The sequence below is a fragment of the Ovis aries genome, chromosome 19 (assembly GCF_016772045.2).
Source record: "Ovis aries strain OAR_USU_Benz2616 breed Rambouillet chromosome 19, ARS-UI_Ramb_v3.0, whole genome shotgun sequence".
Classification (NCBI taxonomy): Eukaryota; Metazoa; Chordata; class Mammalia; order Artiodactyla; family Bovidae; genus Ovis; species Ovis aries.
This window is the reverse complement of record NC_056072.1, coordinates 50914502-50931224: the sequence shown is the minus strand read 5'-3', so window position 1 is coordinate 50931224 and position 16723 is coordinate 50914502. Positions and strand designations below refer to the sequence as shown.

General features: G+C 59.3%; 1 protein-coding gene across 5 annotated transcripts; it reads right to left on the bottom strand.

The window, feature by feature from the left end:
• Positions 1 to 19: 19 nt before the first annotated feature.
• On the bottom strand, positions 20 to 16406 carry LOC106991782 (laminin subunit beta-2-like). 5 transcript variants are annotated; one of them, XM_042236223.1, is made up of 35 exons: positions 16173 to 16406; positions 16006 to 16088; positions 15694 to 15875; positions 15422 to 15536; positions 15268 to 15341; positions 14970 to 15158; positions 14838 to 14901; positions 12910 to 13109; positions 12702 to 12822; positions 12431 to 12619; positions 12155 to 12334; positions 11920 to 12032; positions 11257 to 11336; positions 11015 to 11171; positions 10498 to 10644; positions 10169 to 10348; positions 9957 to 10078; positions 9322 to 9442; positions 8428 to 8620; positions 8192 to 8335; positions 7876 to 8107; positions 7636 to 7799; positions 6543 to 6782; positions 6228 to 6448; positions 5568 to 5664; positions 4674 to 5055; positions 4331 to 4494; positions 3907 to 4163; positions 3613 to 3777; positions 3365 to 3503; positions 2415 to 2604; positions 2193 to 2334; positions 1857 to 2030; positions 1499 to 1655; positions 20 to 1224 (listed from the first exon to the last, which is right to left on the bottom strand). In XM_042236223.1, coding segments are annotated over exons 1-35 (5514 nt in total). In that variant the 5' UTR covers positions 16175 to 16406; the 3' UTR covers positions 20 to 1090. The 5 variants fall into 5 exon arrangements, with proteins under 5 accessions (XP_042092157.1, XP_042092155.1, XP_042092156.1 ...); XM_042236221.1 differs by having other exon boundaries at positions 3613 to 4163; XM_042236222.1 differs by having other exon boundaries at positions 3613 to 4163; positions 10169 to 10327.
• Between the last annotated feature and the right edge of the window lie 317 nt (positions 16407 to 16723).

Sequence of the window (16723 nt, the reverse complement as noted above, 5' to 3'; positions counted from 1 at the left end):
AAACTAGACACAGACCGGCTCACCTGTAAACCTTTATTGTGCCCCCAGGCCCAACTCTGCACAAAGCCAGGGGAACACTAGGGTTTGGGGTCCTAGGCCACTACAGTTCAGGGACACACCAAGTAGGGGTTGTGGCATAAGCCAAGGAGAGGAGTGTGATCTTGGGGACCTCAAGGGGCCCATGGAGACAAGCCTTTGTCCCCAGTGTCATCGGTGCTATGGGTGTTTCCATCAATTAGGCTTTTCAGTCCCAGGGCTCCAGCAACAGTGGTGCGGTGGAAAGGCACACTCGGGGTGCCACACTCCCCTCTTCAGGGACTGTGAGAAGCTTTAGGACAGCCTGACCGGAAGGACAGGACAACATGAGGGTTTGGGAGAGGTGGAGAAAGACCATCCCCTGTCCAGGGTCTCTGCCTCCCCCAGTCACTACAACAAGTAGGCATAAGAGGAACTGTTTCCTGGTATGAAAAAGGGAGCTGGGCACCGACAACAGACCAGAGCGGTAGCGAGTGAATCCAGATCTGGCTATTCATCCACTCCAGACATTTCGGCCTTCCAGGAGCGCCCGGATCCGGGCTTGGAATGCAGGCTGCCGGAGCGCGTGCCCCACCCAGGCCCCTGGGACCTCGGCAGGGACCAGACTCTGGGGTCTGTAGGGCCCTGTCCGGGCGACTTTGAGCTTGCTACATCCGCGCCTACTGTCCTGAGCCAGGTGGAGAGTACCCTGGAGCGGCAGGCCCAGGGAAAATAGCTGGGGTTCTTTAGGGGAAACATCAAGGTTCACCAGTTATCTGGAGTGGGGTCACCAGACACCAGGGGGGTCACGTGGTCAATCTAAGGGGCTCAGGGATACTAGAGGGTACTCAGAATTATGGATCACTCAGAGATAAGGCTCTATCAGGATCTCGGGGGGCACTAGATGGCCTCAGGGAGTTGTCCGTGACCCTTCCTATTTGTCAAGGTCAGAGGACCACTAAACAACATGTTGTCACATGGATCACTCCAGGTCAGCAGGCACTCTGGTGTCTCTGGGCTCTCAAGGTCAGGGGATTCCTGGGTCACTGTGGGGTCACTCGGAGTCAGACCGAAGTCAGCAGGTGGCATATGCCCTGGCCCACAGCCGCATGTGGCCCAGTAGCTCTGCTGCCCGCTGCTCGAGGGCCCACAGGGTGGCCACTTTCTTGCCCAGTGCCTCCTCGTTCTGAGCCAGGCGGCGTTCCAACCCTGGGGATTAAGGTCATCTGAGCCAGGCTCTGACCTCTGGCCCTAATCTCTGACCCTGGTCCTCATCTCCATCAAGACCCTGACTCTGATCCCAGCCCTAAATAAGCTCTAACACTAATCAACATTTGACCCCTCTGTTCTGGACTTTGACCCCAGCCTGATCCCCATATGAATATGGAGCCAACCTGGATCCAGCCCTGACCCTCCTACACCATCCCTCTAGCTCTGACCCTGACCACCCCCCATACCCACCCACCATGGCCCAGCCACATACCCTCCAGGCTTCTCCAGCTGTTCTGTACCAGCGTTAGCAGCTCTCGGGCCTCAGCTCGCGCCCGGTGTGCCCGCTCTCCTGCATCCTGCACTGTGGCCACAAGGCTCTCCGAGCCCTTCCGCAGCTCCATCACACCCAGCTGGGCCACCTGCAGCTCCTAGGGCAGGGCTGGCTCTGAAAGCCCACCCCTCTGGACCCTACAATCCCAAACACACTGGCCCCTGAAGTTCCCGGGGGGAAGGGGGGCTTTAGAACTGAGACCCTGCCTCAGCCCAGTGTAGCCCAGTCCCACCTAAACTCCGATTCATGCTACTGCACAGGGGTCCCTGAGACCTCAAGTCCACTTTTCCCATCTTACCTGGCCCAGACTCCTGGCCACGCCCAGGGCATGCGTGGCTTGCTCTTCTGCCTCCTGGGCCTGCCGCTGAGTCAGGGCCAAACAGGTCCTGAGAGCTGCAGGTCCACCCGACAGATGTCCCAGCGCTGGCGTCACATCCCCTGCCAGTGCAACCTGGGCCAGGTGGCTGGCCACCTGGGGTGGAGATCGGGATCACAAAGAGGTCACAGCAGGGCAGGGTATTTAGCCTTGTGTTATCAGAATAGGTCAAGGATCTCAGGGGAAGAATAGAGATAGCAGCCTCTGAACAAGAGGTGTGAGGGAGCTGAAGGGAATGGGGGGCAGAGCGCGGATCACCTCCTGTACACTGGCCTCCAGACCCCGAAGTCTCTGTTTCACCACCTGCAGCCCTTGCTCTGCAGCCCTTGCATGAGTTCCGGCCTCAGCCAGCACTCCCTCCAAATCCAACGCTTGGTGCAGAGCCCTGGCTGTACCCGCCCTGAAGGATGTAGGCAATCAGTCCGGCATTCCCTTCCTCCCCACCCTCTGACCTCTACAACCAGCCTCCTGGCCCTTCACCTGGTCTGCTGTGCCTGATGGAGGACACCTTCAGCTTTGGGCAGCTCCTGACCCACGGCATCTGGTGCAGGGAGGGCACCCTGGATCTGATCCAGCCGGAAGGCAAGGCCTGCTGCCCCATCTTGGGGAACGGGCACCACCAGCCCATGCCATGCCACCAGCTCTATGCTCACAGCGTCCGCACCTTCAGCTGTGGGGATGGAGGTAGGGATCCTGGATGTGAACTCTGATCCTTGACTTAACGAGCCTTGACCCTAACCTCTCAGTGCCTCTGATATGACTAGAGGCTGTGTGCATGCTCAGTCATGTCCAATTCTTTGTGACCCCATGGACTGGAGCCTACCAGGCTCCTCTGTCCATGGGATTATCCAGGCAAGAATACTGGAATGGGTTGCCATTTCCTCCTCCAGGGGATCTTCCTGACCCAGGGACTGAACCCATGTCTCCTGCACTGGCAGGTGAATTCTTTACCACTGAGCCATCTGGGAAGATCATGCTAGAGGCTTCCAAGAGCGACTTGTTACATTTTCAGGAATTATATTAAGCACTTGTTAAATAATGTGTGTGTGTGTTCAGTCACTCAGTCGTGTCCAACTCTTTGTGATCCCTATGGACTGTAGCCCACCAGGCTCCTCTGTCCATGGGATTCCCCAGGCAAGAATACTGGAGTGGGTTGCCATTTCCTCCTCCAGTTGTTAAATAATAGGTAGGCGGATATCAGTCATGATGGGAATTACTCATACCGTGGAAATTGACAAACGTTACAAATCAAGTCCTCCTGACCCCTAGGTCTAGCCTGTTCAACATTCGCTAGCACACTAATGCTCCCCCTGGACCCCTGGTCAGCCCTGACAAGTCTCCCTCATTCTAGGAGTACCCTAGCAGGGTCCTGGAGACCCACCTGCCCCTGCCCTCAGCAGTGAACAGACACATAACAAGCAGACATGTACCCAAGAGGAAACGCTGGATGGCCTGCACAGTTGCCCGCACACGAGACACGGTGGCCACGCCCCAGGGCCCCCTTGCACGCCGCCATGCCTCCCAGGCCTGGGTTCCTGTGGAGCTTGCCGTGGCCTGGGTCTGCCGTAGCTGGTAGGGGTGGGCCACATGTGGAATGTTTCTCTTGTGAGCCCATGGCCAAGCCTTCATACCCTGTGACTCCCCCAGGCCCCCTTCCACAGACCCCACGGCTCTGTACCAGATGCTGGCACTGCTCCAAGGTGATGGCTGCTATGTCCAGGCTACGGGAGGAGTTACGGGAGGCAATGAGAGCCCACTGGGAGGTAAGCAGGGTCCCAGGGTAAGAGGGAACACCCGAGGGCACAGGAACATGGGCCAGCCCAGGTCCCCGACCCCTGCATCCCTGCCAACAAGATCGGGGTCCCAGTGAGGAATTTGTGTCCTGGATCTTGAACGGCCCTACATTCAGTTTAGTCCCAGGAGAGTCCTCTCCTTGGCAAAACATCCCCCAGTGACCCATATTTCCACCCACCACTCCAGCTTTGTCTACCAGTCCCAGAAGCCGAGGGCTCAACCTCTGGACCCTGTCGACCAGCCCCTTCAATTTCAGCCGCAACACAGCTGGCCCTCTGGGCCGGCCCGTTGCCCACAGTAGCTGCTGTGTCCACTGCCGGGCTTCCTGGGCCTGTCCCAGGAGGCTGTCTTGTCCTCCAAGTGTGGCCACGACCTGGACTGTACGCAGAGCCTCTTGAGAAAGCAGGGCAGCTGAGGAGACCTGGGCCTTGGCATCTGTAGGGGATGGGAATGACAAAGGGGTGGCTCGGGGCTCCACTGGCTGAGGTGGGGTCCGTCAGCCTCCTGGGCCCCCCAGATACATAAGCAAAGGCACCTATTCCCTTCCTCCTGGCCCAGCCTTGCCCCCATCCTCACCTGTGGCGCATCTACCTTGGCCTCACCTTGGGCTCCTGTGGCCTTCGTGGGCCAGGCCAGGCCCTTGACACAGTCTAACTCCCGGGATAATTCTTCCAGATGTTCACACTGTCCCCTAACCCATGACTCTCTCTCTGCCACAACCTCGGCTGTGACCCACAGTGTCTGGGCCAATGTGGTTCTTTCTGTCCTGCGGGAAGATGGACTATCAGCCTGGCCCGAGATGCCCTTTTCCCCCTGTCTCCTCACTCCAGAGGACTCACCTCACTCCCGAACCCAGGACTCAGATAGCCAGGCAGAGACCGTCTGAGTCCCTGACCCTGGGAGGCCAGCTAGAGCCCTCCTCCCTAATGACCCCAGACCTCTTGCCTGAGTCCGGTGATCCACTCTGTAAGTTGTCGCAGGGGCCGTCCGGTGGGGGAAGGTGATTCCAGGAGTGTTTGGGCCTGCTGGAGTTTACCCTCCAGGGCCTGCAGCTGTCCTCCCCGGTGCCCAGCACCCCAGCCAGGCATGCCCTGGCACAGGGCGGCCACCTCATGGGCCACGGTGTCCAGATGCAGCTGGAGGGGAGCCAGGCGTTGGTCCCAGGAGGTGAAGCAGGGAGGGCAGGTCATGCAGTGTGGGAAGCTGCCTATAGAGCCACGGGCACACGCTTGGCACCTCGGCCCTGAGATGCCATCTCGGCAGCGGCAGGTGCCTGTGTGTGGGTCACAGCTGGGCGAGATGGAGCCCTGGGGGTCACAGGCACAGGCTGTGCCGAGAGACAGGGTCAGAGCAGGGAGCAGGTGGCGCTCACCCCAGCCCCACTCCTACCAAGCCTGGAAGAGGAAAATCGCCCTGTGTGAGCGTGGTGGTCTCTCCTAAGCCACTGCTCGGACAGCCAGGGGTATTGGCATCTACCAAGGCCAGAGAGGCCATCCCGAGTGGCCGCCTTTGGGCAGGAAGACAGCCTGGGGCTCCAGGGGCTCTGCAGCCCAGGCTGGGGTCAGCTCGGGTCAAGACTGGCAGGTGGGGTCAGGAGAGAACCACCCAGCATGTCTGCTCCACAGACCCACCTGACATGGCCTTGTCTACACTCTTTCCCTGTAGCTGTTTTCACGACTATTACTTTAAGTTTTGGAGGAAACAGCCATGAACACATTGTGCATTCCCTCAGGTCAAGCCCAAGGTTCCCCTGCTCCCGCCACCCCACCCCAAGGGCCCTGCCAGGACAGCCTCACCCCTGGTGGTGGTAGGGCATGTGAACCAGCGCGCCCCGCTCACCTCTGCACTCCCGCTCCGGGTCACCCCAGTACCCATCCCGACACCGGGAGCACGTGCGGCCTCCAAATCCTGCCCTGCAGGGGCACTGACCTGTGACCTGGGGGAAAAAAGTGTGGCCAGGCAGTGAAACAACAAGGGAGGGAGAAGGGCAAGAGGGCCCAGAGCAGCACACTGGTGCCGCCCCTCAGCCCTGCCCCAGCCTGGCAGTACCCACACTTGTGCTTGGCGGCAGGCTCCTCCTCTCCTTCTGCCTCTGGTCTGCGCCCCAGGCCGACCCCCACTTTCCCACCATCCCCCGACGGGCCCTCTGGGTTCTCATCTCCTGACAGGCCCCATGTGTCCTGAGTCAAGTGCCCCGCTGTCTCCATGCCCTCTGACTCCCTGACTCCCACCCTGTCCGCACCAGGGACCCAAGAGCACACTTAAGACCTCGTCTCCTTCAGGCACCAAATGAATGGGGTTGGACCCGTGTGGTCTCAGGTTTGCTCACAGCTCACGTCGCATGAGAGCACAGATACACAGCTGTTCACAGCCCTGCACACCTCTGCTGGTGGTCACATTAACACTCGCACCGGCCCTAAGTCACACCGTTTCACAGGCACAGACATGCACTCACACCCAGCCATGGCTACGTGCTACTCGCAACACGGGCTGACTCACTGGGTGACACCCCGGCTGCAAAGTGTGTCGGGCGTGGCAGCTGCAGGGCTCACAGCCCCGGGGCCCCCCGAGGTTCCAGAAGAGGGGGGCACAGCGGCTACAGTCCCGCCCCAGTGTGTGGGGTCGGCAAGGGCACTGCCCACTGACCGGGTCACAGAAGCAGGCTTCAGCCTCAGGTGGGCACCTCACAGGGCTGGTGCCCCGGGGATCACAGCTGCAGCCTGGGGACAGGAAGGGCTTGACAGGGGCTGAGGGACGCGAATCCACCCCTCCCCCACCTTGGGACGCCCTCACCCACCCCACCCACACACTCACGCTGGCAGCCCCCTGGGCGCAGGGCACTGCCATGGAAGCCAGGCCGGCAGTGGGCACAGCCAGCACCGTGGCTGTGGTGCAGACAGCGCTGGCAATGTCCACTGTGGGGGTCGCAGGCAGCTGGGTCACGGGGATCAATATTGTTGTTGCACTGGCAGGGCCGGCAGGGACTCCTTCTGGGGTCATCTCCAGGCCAGGGGTGCCCAAAGTAGCCGGGGGAGCAGCGGTCACAGCGGGGGCCTGGAGTGGATCGAAGTGAGAGGTGGGTATTTTAGGCATCTTCCTATACCTTCAGGGCCTCTGAGTTCCACTTAACCAGCCAAAAAGTCTGCCATCCAGCCAGGAGGGCAGAGGATAGGACAGACATCTGTAGGGGATGGGAACGACAAAGGGGTGGCTCGGGGCTCCACTGGCTGAGGTGGGGTCCGTCAGCCTCCTGGCCCCCCAGATATACACAAGCAAAGGCACCTATTCCCTTCCTCCTGGCCCAGCCTTGCCCCCACCCTCACCTGTGGCCCATCTACCTTGGCCTCACCTTGGGCTCCCGTGGCCTTTGTGGGCCAGGCCAGGCCCTCGACACAGTCTAACTCCTGGGATAATTCTTCCAGACGTTCACACTGTCCCCTAACCCATGACTCTCTCTCTGCCACAACCTGGGCTATGACCCACAGTGTGACCCGGGGTAGACACCAATCTTGTGGCCCTCTTCTTGGCCTACAAGTTTCACGCCTCTAATTCATTAAGAATGGGAACTCCCGGGACTTCCAACGTGGTCCAATGGTAAAGGATTCACCTTCCAATGCAGGGGACGTGGGTTCAATCCCTGATCTGGGAACTAAGATTCTATATGTCCCAAGGCAATTAAGCTCACGCGCCACAACTAGAAAAGCCTTCACTGCACCTACTGAGCTTGTGCATCACAACAAAGACCCAGCACAGCCAGAAAAGAAGAATGGGAACTCCTTGAAGAGAGGAGCCCAGCCTGTAGCTCAAACACACAGGTGGCACTGTGCAGAGATTTGCTCTGTGGACCTAACAGGACTATGAACAAGTGAGCGGGGCTGTGGGTTGGTCACTGCCAACCGTGCCTCACCTGCATAGCCGGGGGCACAGAGGCACAGGACACGTCCACTGGTGCTGTCCATATGGCAGGAGGTCCCATGATAGAGGCCTGAGCCAGGGTGCCCAGGACAGGGGCAGGGCTGGCACCGCTGGCCTGAGCCCAGGGTGGGGTCTCCATAGTAGCCGTCCAAGCACCTGGGGGCAGTGGCACATGGAGCGGGGCCTAGCCCCTCATCCTGACCCCTCCCCAACCCTTCCAGTGCAGCCTCACCTCTCACAGTGCTGGCCTGTGGTGGCTCCGCGGCAGTCCTGGCAGACGCCTGTGAGTGAGTGGCACGACTCGGCATGTCCATTGCAGGCACAGGGCTGGCAGCGTGGGAAGCCCCACCGGCCAGAGAGGCAGCGGTCACAGCGGCGACCAGTGCGGCCTGCCCGACACGTGCACTGCCCGCTTGTAGGGTTACAGATGGCACTGGCAGCCCCCTCAGGGTGGCAGCGGCAGTCTGGGAAGTGACAAGGCGATCAAGCCACGTAGAGAAATGACATGCTGGTCCCAGACCCCACACCCACGGGCCCTGAAGGCTCACCACGGCACCCGGTGGGCCCAAGGCCAAATGTCCCAGGCAGGCAGCGGTCACAGGTACGACCCGTGATGTTAGGGCGGCAGGGGCACTGCCCCCCCAGTGGGGCACACTCGGTGCTCAGTGAACCCTGTAGGTGGCACTCACACGCTGCCAGGAGAAATGGCAAGATCAGATGAACCCTGCGGGGCCCACTGCAAGCCCCACCTCCAGTCCCCCTCCAGCCATGGCCACACGCTCACCGAGGCCACCTCCATGGAGCAGGGCTGAGATGCTGCAGGAGAGGCGGGCGCAGGCCTCAGGCATGCTTCGGGGTGGGCTCACCCTCGCTGCCTCCAGGCAGCCCGCCTCGTGGAGTTCCTGCAAGCGGCCAGGGGCCCCAGGGTCCACGGACCTCAGTCCAGGCAACTCTCCAACCCGCGGCAGGAGCACAACCTAGTAGGAGGGTAGAGGGTGGAGGGCAGGGGGCAGTAAGCCCCATGCCACTCACTCACACCTGCGCTGGAACTTCCGTTTGTACACACGTTGGCCTTTACAGCCCCTTCCTGCCGCTTTCCTGTTTCTCTGTTGAGTCTATTTCTCTTTCCTCTCCAATGGCCCCAGGGATTCCCTGGTGGCTGAGACAGCAAAGAATCTGCCTACAATGCAGGAGACTGGGGTTCGATCCCTGGGTCAGGAAGAGCCCCTGGAGTAGGGAAAGGCTACCCACTCCAGTATTCTTACCCGGAGAATTCCATGGGGTCGCAGAGTTGAATATGACTGAAACTCACACACACATCAGTGGCCCCAAACCAATCTAGGCAATGGCACCCTCGCTCTGAATCACTGCAGCAGCCACCCTCTAACAACATCTTCCCTGCTCCAATCCCTTCCAGGGCTCCCACTTCCCCAGGACAAGCCCCTCCTCTGGCCCACAAGGTACTATGCGGCCTGGTGCCTGCCTGGCTCACCTTCGACCCTTGGCACAGGCGTTCCCCCCGCCTGGATCCTCCTCCCTCCCTCTCTCCACCTACTTCAGTCCTCTTGGTGCAACTCTAGGCCTCCATGACTCCCTGTCCCTGGGCCTGCTGCACCCACACTGTCCTGCTATAATTTGTGTCTCCCCCAGATGCGGTGGGGAGCCCCTAGGATCTCACTGAATCCAGGAGGATTGTGCCTCCCTCGGGTCTCCGTCCCTCCTTGGTCCGCCACAGCCGCAGGATCACAGAGTAGTGTGTTCCAGGTTCAAAGCAGAACGGTCTGGAAAGAACCACGGCTCTGCAGGGACCAGGGAGAGCAGTAAGGGTGGGCTGAGGAGGTCATGACCATGCAGTCCAGGAACGCTCTGTTTCCACTGTGCAGACACAGGGTCCGGTGTTTCATCATACGAGCAGTGAAGAAAGATCAAGGTGGAACTAAACCCTGCCCTGTTTTACATTAGGCCCCTGTTTTGAATGTTCTATGACGTGTTAGCTTCAGTGGCTAACACGTCATAGAACATGGTGGCTCAGTGGTAAAGAACCTGCATTGGCAGGCGACGCAGTTTTGACCCCTGGGCTGGGAAGATCTTCTGGAGGAGGGCATAGCAAACCACTCCAGTATTCTTGCCTGGAAAATTCCATGGACAGAGGAACCTGGCGGGCTACCGTCTATGGGGTTGCAAATGAGTCGGACACGATTTATCAACTAAACATGTAACATGTTGGACGTTTCCCACTTCGTTTGGGTATTGCTTCAAATATGTTGGCTACATAATAGGGTCTTGGTTTAGGGGTCACAGGGTTCAGCCTACCTGTGCACATGGGTCAAGGTCGCCTGGAACAGCTGCTCTGAGGGCAGCGGATGGGCACAGCGGGTACTGCGGGGCTGCGACTGGGCACGGACCCGGACTAATGCCTGCCACACTTCAGGTACCTAGGATCAGCAGGAGCCAGCAGTCAAGGAGCTGCCCCAACCCACCACCTGGCACCACCCACCCACCTGCCTGGCAACCATGCCACTGACCTGGGTCTCATAGCGTAGGATGATGTCATAGTCCAGGGCGCGAGGCACTGTGGGTGCCAGCAGAGAAAGGCCAGCTCCGTCCACCACACGTACGAAGTCTGAGCCCCTCCCCAGTACAAAGCCAGCTCCCCGATGCAGGGGCGGGGGCTTCCCTGGGGTCTGAATGTGAGACGCAGACTCCTAGGCCCAGACCATTCCAGGACCGAGAACATTCAGGATTCAGGTTCCCATTCCTCTAAGATCCCAGTGACCCACAGCCCCAGGGCTTGGGCCCCTCCCTACTAAGACCTAGTGACCTATGACCCAACCCTGTCCCTCGGAGTCCTTACCCTGGGCAGCTGGTGGCTGTACTGGGCTTGCCTGGCACGTTGGAGGGCACAGCGAGGGTCACGCTGTCTCCAAAGTCGGGGCCCGAGCCAACCGGAGGAGGTCCCTGGGGCTGGTGGACAGTAGGGGGGAGCAGGCCAAGGGGCTCCCTGGGGGCAAGTCAAATGTCAGTGTCCTCCCGTACTGTCCTGGCTGGGGATTTTATTTTATTTTTTTTGGCCACAGCTTGCAACTTGTGGAATCTTACTTCCCCGAGCATGGATTGAACCCACAACCCTCAGCAGTGAGACCTCAAAGTTCTAACCACTGGGCCACCAGGGAAAACCTGTTGTGGGAATATGGACTCTGTTCAAGTCACCAGACTTCCAACCATGCTGATTCCACCCCTACCTGGACCTGCCTCACTTTCCTAACCCTGTCCGGCCTCTTCTTCCAACTAGCTCTCTCTGGACATGCTCTCCCTGCCCTTAGCCCCAAGGTGTGAGCCTTGATTTCCTCCTGCCCCTGCTGGACACTCACAGGCAGCCGTGGGTCAGCAGGCCGGAGGCTGTGGCCATGCTCTGCTTCAGCAGTGGCCTGGTCGAGGGTGGCGCAGAAGTACCCAGACTGGAGTTCCTGGCAGCGGCGGCCGTGCAGGTGGGGGCGGCAGAGGCAGAGGCCCTGCCCTACGGAACACCTGGGCCAGGGTGGGGATGGGGATGGGACCCAGTCGACTCCCAACTCTTCCCACTGGACCCAGACGCCCAGGCCCTGCCCTGTACCTGTTGCTGTAGGCACCCCCAAAGTCACAGTCACAGGGCCGACAGCCTAGGGAGTCACCGCTCAGACCCCAGAACTCAGGCTGGAAGAGAGGAAGGTGGGTGGAGGAAGGAGAGGAAGACGTGGGCAAGGAGAGGACCGTCAGGAGCCCGGGGCTGAAAGTATACGGGGACCAATTGTAGGAAGAAGCTGGGGGGGGGGGGAGCTCAGGGCTTGAATGCTCTTCTGTGTCCATCTGGGAAGGCTAGAGGGGCCCCTGGTGGACTCCTGCGCGGCTCCACAGAGGGGAGGTAGGAGGCAAGAGGATGAGGACACAACCAGGAGTAAAATAAAAGTTAAAGGACTTGTTCAGGGAGAGACAAGAAGGGGATGCTCCGAGTGCCCATTCAACCACTTTTACTGTGAAACACCTTTAAACTCAGCGCACCATACTTCTGCTACTCCGTCTAACTGCTTTTCCTTCTTCTGTTCCCAAAGCTCCCCGTGTTGGCTCAGCTAGCCAAGGCGGCCCTGACTCTGGTGACCAGGTCAGGACGTGGCACCGACCCACCTTCAAGGCTCAGTCTGCAGTCACGCTTGTTACCGCCTGGTACTTGTCAGCTTCTAGAAGCTCAGCACCCCAATTCAAGGTCAGATCAGAAGGAGGGGTGGGGGTCAAGCCTCACCAGACAGCGGCTGCAGTCCCGTCCAGAGACAAAGCGTTTGCAGTGACAAGCACCGCTGGATGGATCACAGGCATGAGTGCCGGGGACCCGGCCCCGGGCGTCGCACCTGCAGGCTAGGGCACACGGCTGTCAGGGTGCTACGAGACTGCTGCGGGGGCCAGGGGGCTATTAGGGCAGTAACTGGGGACACAGCAAGGAGGACCTGGGGATGGGGGTCACACTGAGGGTCACTCACGCTGGCAGCCTTCTGACTGGGTGAGGCTCAGGCCATAGTGACCTGGCCGGCAGGAGTCGCAGCGCTGGCCCCAGACGTGAACTTTGCAGCGACACTGCCCAGAGAGGAGGCCCCGGGTGGCGTCTGTGTAGGCATCACACAAACCCCCTTCCAGGGCACCCACAGGGTCGCAGTCACAGGCTGGATCAGGGGTCAGACGTGGGGACAGTCAGGTCAGAGGTCATGTGAAGTTTAAGGATCAGGGTCACAATTGGGGTCGGGGATTGGAGGGCTCACGTTTGCAGGAGTGAAGGGAGCGGGGGTCCTCCAGGGGGTCCCGGTGGAAGAAGGGCTGGCAGAGCTCACAGTGGCGCCCGGCTGTGTTGTGTTGACATGCATCGCACACACCTCCACTCACGTTGCCAGATGCAAGATACACGGCCATGTCAAAGTGACAACTGCGGGCGTGCCCGTGGCACTCGCATTCTGGAGCCAGGCAAAGAAGGTGGGTATGGAGTGGGCTGACCCATGGCAGGTGTGGCCAGACAGAGCAGGCCATGGCACCTACCCTGGCAGGCGTGGGGGTACCCAGGCTCTGCTGCCTGCCACGGGCGGTCCTGGTACAGGCCCTGGCAGCGTTCACAGTGGGTACCAGCGGTGTGGTGGCGGCAGACACAATGGCCATGCACCTGACAGGGATGAGGGCAAGAGGAGTTGGCCCTGGTTCCCCGGCTCACCCTCCCACCAGCCACTGGTGCCCCTCCGGGAGCACTCACCATGCCTTCCACGCTGGGTGGGGACCCGGGTGCGGGCCTGCACTCAGAGGCATGGCCGTGGCACAGGCAGCTGCCTCCAATCACTAGCTCATAGAGAGCGTAGTAGTAGAAGGGGTGGCCCTTGAGGCCCCCCAGGGGCCTGTCACCCAGTGTGTGCAGTTTGGAGAAGTTCACACGGAGGTTGGTCACATGCAGGAGTTCTGGAGACACATGGAGAGCCCTCAGGTGCATAGGGGCTGTGATCCCTCTATGCCCAAGATGGAGGAGGAATTGGGGGGGATTTCTCCCCTCTCTAAATCACTGAAGCCACCTCCTCCAGCACCTGCACTGTGCGATTCTCCCACCCTAACCCCCTGAGTATACCATTTTAGGATGACCACAGCCCAGTGGCGATTATCCCACCTCTGCACTGTGTCAGACCTGCCATCACCCCGGGGCTGAGACAGGCACACCTCACTGCTCCCTGGACACCCCTTTCCAGTATCGCTAGATACGGGAAACCTGCTTCCCCAGTGCAGTAAAGGACCCCACTCCCCAGCCCATCACTAGACTCAGAGATCAGCTCATCACCCAGGCAAACCACGTGAGGTATGTGTACTTATGGACTGCCCATCTCATTTGTTATGTGAGCTCCAAGACAGTTACCCTGTCTATCTGCTCCACTGAGCACTGCCCAGAAGATGCCAGGCCCACACTGGGGCTCCATGGGTCCACAGCCCCCTTTCTCTACACAGCTTAACTCAGTTACCAAGCCAAGGCCACCTCCTGTATCTCTTTGTCAGAGGTCCCTTTTCTGATCAGAGGAGCACACCTCTAGGCCTCAGAAGGGTGAAAGGTGTGTGTGCACATGAACACCTAGTAGTGGTAATAACCTAAGTAAGCCAAGGTGGGTGGAGATCGTAGAACATAGAGGAAAAGCTACTTTGGGGTTTGTCGTCCTGTTCTGGCCTTCTCCCGGCCTGGTTCTGGGCTGCCCTGCTGGGTTATGTTATGTTTCTCTTGTCCTTTAACAAGATTTATTTTACAAGGAAGAGGTCACACCCAGAGACGCGCTGGCGCCACCTGGTGGCAGCTTCCGGAATGCAGTAAACTAAGGCAGAGTGGTGTTGGAGAAGACTCTTGAGAGTCCCTTGGACTCCAAGGAGATCCAACCAATCCATTCTGAAGGAGATCAGCCCTGGGATTTCTTTGGAAGGAATGATGCTAAAGCTGAAACTCCAGTACTTTGGCCACCTCACGTGAAGAGTTGACTCATTGGAAAAGACTCTGATGCTGGGAGGGATTGGGGGCAGGAGGAGAAGGGGACGACCGAGGATGAGATGGCTGGATGGCATCACTGACTCGATGGACGTGAGTCTGAGTGAACTCCGGGAGCTGGTGATGGACAGGGAGGCCTGGCGTGCTGTGATTCATGGGGTCCCAAAGAGTCGGACACAACTGAACTGAACTGAACTGTTCGAACTGAAGGCGGGGTGGGAGGGCAGACAGTGGACCGTGAAGGGGCTGTGATGGGGAACAGGGACAGTGGCTCACAAAACAGACAGTTTATGGGGTACAGTGTGATACGAGTAGAGGTGGGGGATAAAGATTGGTCTGGCAGGGCCAGGAGTGATGGGGACCACAGTAGGGCCTCCCCACAAAGGACTTCAGTGACGGGGCAGAAACATAAACTGCTAGCATGCTGGTCCCTGTGCACTGGGCGCGGGTATGGGAAGCAGTATCGGGACATGGACAGGGAGCCATAACAGGGACCCCAGTAGAGGACCAGCATGCGGCAGGGCTGGGAAACAATCGCTGGGGTGCTGAGCTGGTTTGCCTGCCACTCCGCCCCACTAGTGCACAAACTTAGGCAGGATCTCTCCTCCCACAGGCAGGTTTCTGGTTTTCCTGACACACAAGGAATCCAGGACTGACCGTGGGATAGTTACCCTGAATCTCCGTGTTGGTTGTGTTCTCCGCCAGAAAGGCTGGGTCCAGAACTTGGAAAATTACCTGGGAAGAAGCAAGCCTGAGCCTCTGGCTTCATGCCAGGGCCCCACCCTCCTTCCTCTGGGCCTGACCTCTCCCTCGGTGGCAGGTTCGATGTCTGAGTAACGCTGGTCACAGACGAGGTCACTGACTCTGCGGCCAGGGCCAGGAGGGATCCCAGGAAAGAGGCCTGAGCAGTTGTGGGCGAAGTAGCGGAACACATGCCAGGAGTGCCCATGGTCCACTGAGCGCTCAAGGAGCAGAGCTGCTGGGCGGAATGTCTGGGGACAAGAGGGGGTCCTTAGGTCACCAAGGGCACACATCAGTGGTGGCCATCGGGTCAGGGTTAGGAGGCAGAGAATAAGCCTTCAGGGTGGGGCACTGGGTCACCTTGAAAGTCATGATGAGGTGGGTAAAGTAAAAGGCACCTTCTAGGTCCAATTGGATGCTGACATTCTCAACGCCTGTAACCACAAGGGCTGCTCAGTGGCCAGGCCTTGACCAGAGCCCAGACCTGCACACAGGGGCACACGAGGACCCTCACCACTCTCTGCCTGCCACCAGGTCTTTTTGCCATCAGGGTCACTCTGGGAGACCACATTCTCAATGCCATGGCTTTTCCCGTCCCGAGAGTCACAAAAGCAGCAATTCTGAGAGTCCTGGAGAAGCGTCCGAGGAGTTACTTGGCAGAAAGTACATGGTTGGCCCCCACCCTCCTCCAAAACTTCACAGCAATTACCTGAACTCCCGCAGGAGCTGAACTTGCCCAAGAAAACCCAAAGATACCACCTCCAGAGGCCATACCCTTCTCCCTACCTGTAGTTTAGTGACAACACAGTAGAGTTCAGGGCCATGGAGGCCACAGGTGGATGAGGTTCGAAGGCTCTGGCCACGGCCAATAACCAGATTGCCAGTAGGTGGGTGGCAGTTGCCACCTGAGCAACCAGGCAGAGGCATCATGTCTGGTACCTCCTGGGCACTTGTTCTGGGAGCCGGGACTAGGAGGGGGCAGGGTCTGAGTAGAGATCCTAGGGGTACCCTCCCCCCACCTCACCCCATCCCCCAGGAAGGCCTGGTGATTTCTCCTCCCCCTCCAAAAGGCTCTCAGAGAAAAAGACAATCTCTCACCCATGGGTAGCAGCAGCAGCAGGGCTAAGAGAAGGGGGCCTAGCCCGGCTGGGGCTCCTGGGTGGTGGGAGCCAGCATCAGGCCTGAGAAAGAGGACGCAGAGTGGGCCCCTAGCTGGGCCTTCCCGAGGATCTGAGTGCGGCCCTCAGTCCCGTCCCCATACTCACATGGTAGCTGAACGCAAGGCTATCAGAGGCAGGGAGCATGCGGGGTGGGGCCACAGCGCAGCTGGGAGCAGGGAGGTCCCCAGAGCCGGAGAAACCAAGGGAGGCCGACTGTGGCTGGGGACAGGATATTAATGGCGGCCACCAGATGCAGATGGAAGGTAGGGAGGGCGAGAGACACACAGAGCTTCTCCGCCATCCAACGCAGCTGGCGCTAGTGGGGCCGAGGTTCAGACTAACCCGCACGGGCAGAAAAGACCTGATTCTCATTCAAATGAGCTTCCACCCCAGCCCTGAAAGGCTGTTCTCCAGGAGCCTCTGGGGAATGTGTCCCCCTCCCCAACAGCCCCAGACGCTGCCTTTCAGGCTGGGCAGCCAGTGAAGGGTTGGCAGATGGGCAGGGAGCTAGTTTTGTCCAGGGCCCAGGGCCCTGCCCCCTCTCCAAAGCAGACAGAACCGATAATGTCTAAAATGCACAAGCCTCTGTTGGAAAATGTGCTGAGGCTGGACCTGGAAACGGAGCACTTGGAACCCAGGCAGAGTGCATGCAGAGG

What these genes read in the sequence shown, in the direction of transcription:
- LOC106991782 (XM_042236221.1), bottom strand. An exon ending in ACAGCCACCAGCTGCCCAGG is followed by an intron (nt 10,349 to 10,497) that starts GTAAGGACTCCG and finishes GTCTGGGCCTAG; the next exon opens with GAGTCTGCGTCTCACATTCA. An exon ending in CATCAGGCACAGCAGACCAG is followed by an intron (nt 2,335 to 2,414) that starts GTGAAGGGCCAG and finishes TACATCCTTCAG; the next exon opens with GGCGGGTACAGCCAGGGCTC.